We start from the raw sequence: 4,692 nt of genomic DNA, 5'->3' as shown, positions 1-4,692 counted from the left end.
CCTTTTTATAATAGTAATGATAATGATGACGGTGGTGATATTTAAATGAATTAATAATATCTTAACAAATAATTAAGTAAATAGTTGCTTAGTTCTCACTGTATCGCTACTCTATATTACCATTGGTTGGATGCACGACTATATTACAGGTTAAATAGTCGTTGTAGATTTGAGTTCAACGTATGCACATTTAATATTTTGGTGCCTGACTTATTATGGATTCTTTATCTTATGACTATATATTACGATATTAGATATTAAAAAAAACCATCAAATAATAATTAATTTTTAAAAAAAATAATTAGTTATTATATTAACTAAATAAGACATTATTTTATAAATTGAAATTTATGGATATCTAGTTTCTATCATTAACTGGAGACTAATTTAAAATATAATAATATTAAATAATTAAAACGTTGATAGTTAACGTTAAAAATAATTTAGAATCTTATTCACAAAATAATTATAAATTTTTATTAATAATTGAGATTATTTTAGATATCAATAAGTTATAATTTATAAATTAGTATATAACTTAGTTAATATAATAATTAATTACTTTTTGCTACTAAATTAATTATTATTTAGTGATTTTCTTTTATTGTATTGATGTAGTTATATATATTCACTGAATTTTTACTATTGAAAATTTATAAATATATATACTAATCAATTTAATAAGTTACAATATAAATACTACAAATGATTTTAACACTAATAAAGAATTACTTTTTACTAATTATTTTGTCCATTTATTCGCAATTTTCTTTTCACCATTTTCCCTTCCAGATTCTTTTATCTTCCTAAATTGGTCTTTCGGACTTGTCTTAGATTCTCTTGTCACTGGCTTTAAATATATGGCTAAACTAGCGCCAAAGGTGTAGCATCAAATCCAATTTTTTTCTTTTGTTAGAAAAAATTAAATAACATTCAGTTGCTCTTTTTTTATCAGACAGACTTCTTACTTTCTCTGTGTTTCTTTTCTATCGTTTTCGTCTTTTCACTCAATCTATCCCAAAATAAAAGTTGCATTTATCACTACTCTTTATTCAGCCCACATAGAAACTATACAAGATATAACCTCACACCTAATGTTGAAGTTTTGTGCTGTCTTTGGTGAGAATAAGAAAGAAAAAGTTATTGATAGTGAGGTGATGAAACCCCTTTAATCATACTCCACTAAGTAGTGTATTAGAAAACGAGTAAAAATCTGATACACGAACATCATCAGATTTTCCAAAGTAATAAAAAAAAGTACTTCACACAAGATAAGACCGAACAATGAAGGTCAATTAGCTCATCAACACCATTAGAAAAAGAATGATGATAGCAATTATGACCAGCTAATAGTGCACTTTGGATCATGATTCATCACCCCTTCAATCATGCATCAAGGTAACCAATGAGACAAACCAACCCCACAAATTGCCTTGGTTTTTTCTTTTTTTTTCTCTGAATCCATTGCCGTGAAACAAGGTAACAACAATCTCGTTATGCAGAGATTATTCAGAATGTAAAGAGTGAGAGGAACTATGATAACACGCAATGAAGAGAAAGACAAGGCTCTGAAACGAAAAAAGAATCTCAATAATGCGGTACTATGCATATGCTTTTGAGCCACCATGCCCCACATGAAGAAAGACATGACAATGCTGCTGTCTAACAAGAAAAGACATTTTCTTTATGGTTTGGAGTGGTTGAGGATGTGCCAATAGATCCTGGGTTGGGGCTGCTTCCCCCTCACCCAACCCCACAAATAATATTTTTCAATTCATATTTCAGACAAACACACACGCTATATTAATGTAATGGATAGTGATACATTCACATAAAGTATACTTAAATTACATCCCAAAATTTTATTCCTTCTTCTCTACACATTGAAAACTTCTCAATAGCTCAACAAGACATCACCATGTTATATACAAGGAGTTCCTGTACTCTTGGCAATGACTCATATTGGAGTGAAAGAGAATTGAATTCATTACCATGATGAAGAAGTGAGTCCTTCCCTTGTGTCTGGACAGATTACTATTTAACATTTGACAAAACTTACATACAGTTCTTTAGGTGTTTCTGATATTGCCATTCCATCAGAATTGAAGTTTGATCAAATGAAAATTTCAAGTTCTAACAGAAGAGCAACACCAAAACCACCTATTAAATTGCATCTAAATTTTCCTTTCTTTCAACAAATGACACATGCATTGGGATTCTCTTCTATGCTTGGAGCATAGTAGTGTGTGGTCATGTAGGGGTTATATGCAGCCCTTTGAGCCTTGATCCATTCCAAAACAGGATCTGGGATTGGCTCTTTCTTTTTCTCATCTTCCTTCTTTTCATCTTTTTTTCCTTCTTCTTTCTTGCCCTCTTCCTTCTTTTGCTCCTCTTTCTTGTCTCCCTCCTTCTTGGCATCTGCTTTCTTTGCATCCTCTTTCTTCTCTGGCTCCTTCACTGGTCCTACTTCCACTATGTCTGTCTGCCAGTATTTCCGCAGTTTGCTCACAACACTTACTGGATCTACTGTCCCTATCACTGTTAACTTCTTCTCTTTCATGTTCATGGCGATGGCATCAATTCCTAAGATGTTCCACAACCTCATCATTAGCACTTTTTCAATTGAAAACATAAGTTCTCAAGCAGAACAAATATTTCTCTCAAAAGGTAGAACATCGAATGTGAAAGATGATAAATTGCCAATCCAATCAGAACCAAATGGTCAAGCAAAAACTAACAATCTTTTACATGAATTCACTTGGAAGAGTTTAACCAACATTACTTTATTCAAATATAGAGATAACTGTCTTCCTTGCAGTGCTGTATAGAAAAGTTATGTTCACAAAAAAGTTTCAAAAAGCCATTGCAATTCTGCTTTAACATAACCTGTGCAGAATTTGTTGAACAGCTATTACACACCTAGATGATCTGTTACAAACAACTACAGAAAATAAAATTTAATGCTATGCAATATCAAGTCATTTCAGACCAATGCTTTGCATTAAACATGTTTTGTTGAGAATTAGGTGGAACATCTTAGTGTTTATGTTTATAGGTAAGATGTCCGGAAAATATTGAGTAACTTCCAATTGGTACCAAAAGGCACCATTCTGTTCCAGAATACCAGAATATTAGACATTTATGCTTTATATAAAATAGTTAGAATAATTAAATATACATGACAAATTTAAGAACATAGGCATCTTACTATTATTATTTTCTCTTCAGTTTTTTGTTACCTTTCATTCAAAACCAATAAAACTAAATATTAAAGCATTTTAGATACAAAAGACGCCACTATAATAAGAGACGTGCAGCCTTCTACCACTGTCATGTTGACTGATTCTAAATAATTCAATTTTCAAGATGATAAAATGATAATTTAAAATAATAAAAAAATAGTGGAGGAACAAGAAAAACAGAATAAGCAAAACAGAACACGCAAATGAACAAGATCAACAGCAACAAAAACTACTATTTAGTACAACAAAAACTATTATTTAGTACAACAAAATCTACTATTTAGTACCTGAAAGAGTTGAAACTGTTTTCAAGGCCTTCTGCTTTTCCTTGTCATCATGCAAATCCAACTTGAGTACAAACTTCTGTAACCAAAATTATAAATTGTTTCAACCCACCCATATTCTATTATAATGAATCACTGAAAGAATGTTTCCAGAACAAACAAAAATAAATGTGAAACACTTGAAACAAAAGTTTCTGTACCAACCAAAAGCTTATTATACATAAGAAAACATGTGATCTAAAAACCAGACCCAGATTTCCAAACTAAATTCAAAACCAGGATTCTGATGAAGAAAGTATCAAAAATCATTAAAGGTCACCCAGATCTTTGAATCTGGAGAAAAAAGGGAGAAAACAGAGGCTGTGAAAAGAAAAAAAGGGAAAAAGGGGGAAGGCATAAAGCTCATGGAGAATCAACAATGAATTAAGTTCTGAGTCAAAAGTTAATAGGAGAAAATTAACCATTTTTAGAAAATGAATAAGCAAATAAAGAAGAGCAGAAAAGAACCAAACTTGGCAAGTGTGATACATACCTTCATTTTTTTTTATATCTACGCAATTTTATGCAGACCAAAGGAAGAGAGGAAAGCTACTTTTTTTAAGAGAAGGAGAGAAAAAAAAAATGTGCAGATGCAGAGAATGGTGAAGAGGGTATCTAATAATGGTCTGATGGAAAAGATGGAAAGGTAGGTTTGGAGAAACAAGTGTCAGAGAACGAAAGATGAGACCAGTTGAAGAAGTATTTATATGAATGTGGTTGTTTTTATTGAGCAGGTGTAAAATGATGTGTATTCCTGTCTGACGTTCTAAACTTTTTATAATTTGTAATTTACTGTAATTGGTGAAAAAGAAAAGAAAAAAAATTGAAAAAAGAAGAGTTTAAAATCATAAGAAATGATGATGATTACAGAAAATAAGAGGAAGATAGTGATAGATTGGAGAGAGAAGATGCAAATGAATGCTTTTTATCTCGGGACCAAATGAATCATACTTATCAGAAGTAAAGACCAAATTCTCTATTTCCATTCCCAGATCAAATGTTTAAGAAATCTTTGAGTATATTTAATATTAATAGTTAAAGTATTTTACAAGTCACTATGAATAAAAGAAAAATGTTCAAAAATGATTAGGTTATAAACTATAGGTTATTTTCATTAATAGTTAACT

General features: G+C 30.8%; 1 protein-coding gene across 3 annotated transcripts; it reads right to left on the bottom strand.

Annotated features, from left to right (window-relative positions):
- Positions 1-1,779: 1,779 nt before the first annotated feature.
- LOC148196080 (heavy metal-associated isoprenylated plant protein 39-like) lies at positions 1,780-4,248 on the bottom strand. 3 transcript variants are annotated; one of them, XM_088095012.1, is made up of 3 exons: positions 4,059-4,248; positions 3,530-3,605; positions 1,780-2,583 (listed from the first exon to the last, which is right to left on the bottom strand). In XM_088095012.1, the coding sequence occupies exons 1-3, from the start codon at positions 4,062-4,064 to the stop codon at positions 2,192-2,194; spliced, it is 474 nt and encodes a 157-aa protein (XP_087951138.1). In that variant the 5' UTR covers positions 4,065-4,248; the 3' UTR covers positions 1,780-2,191. The 3 variants fall into 3 exon arrangements, with proteins under 3 accessions (XP_087951138.1, XP_087951139.1, XP_087951137.1); XM_088095013.1 differs by having other exon boundaries at positions 3,530-3,602; XM_088095011.1 differs by lacking the exon at positions 4,059-4,248 and adding an exon at positions 3,731-3,901.
- Positions 4,249-4,692: the final 444 nt, after the last annotated feature.

The sequence above is a fragment of the Vigna umbellata genome, chromosome 7 (assembly GCF_029865625.1).
Source record: "Vigna umbellata cultivar VRB3 chromosome 7, Vumbellata_1.0, whole genome shotgun sequence".
NCBI lineage: Eukaryota > Viridiplantae > Streptophyta > Magnoliopsida > Fabales > Fabaceae > Vigna > Vigna umbellata.
Note: the sequence above shows the minus strand (reverse complement) of the source record. Positions and strands in the feature narration are given on the sequence as shown.

Bases quoted from the DNA above. Each gene is read 5' to 3' on its own strand.
- LOC148196080 (XM_088095011.1), bottom strand. The intron at 2,584-3,529 runs GTACTAAATAGT...GGAACATCTTAG, and splicing joins AACAGTTTCAACTCTTTCAG to GAATTGATGCCATCGCCATG.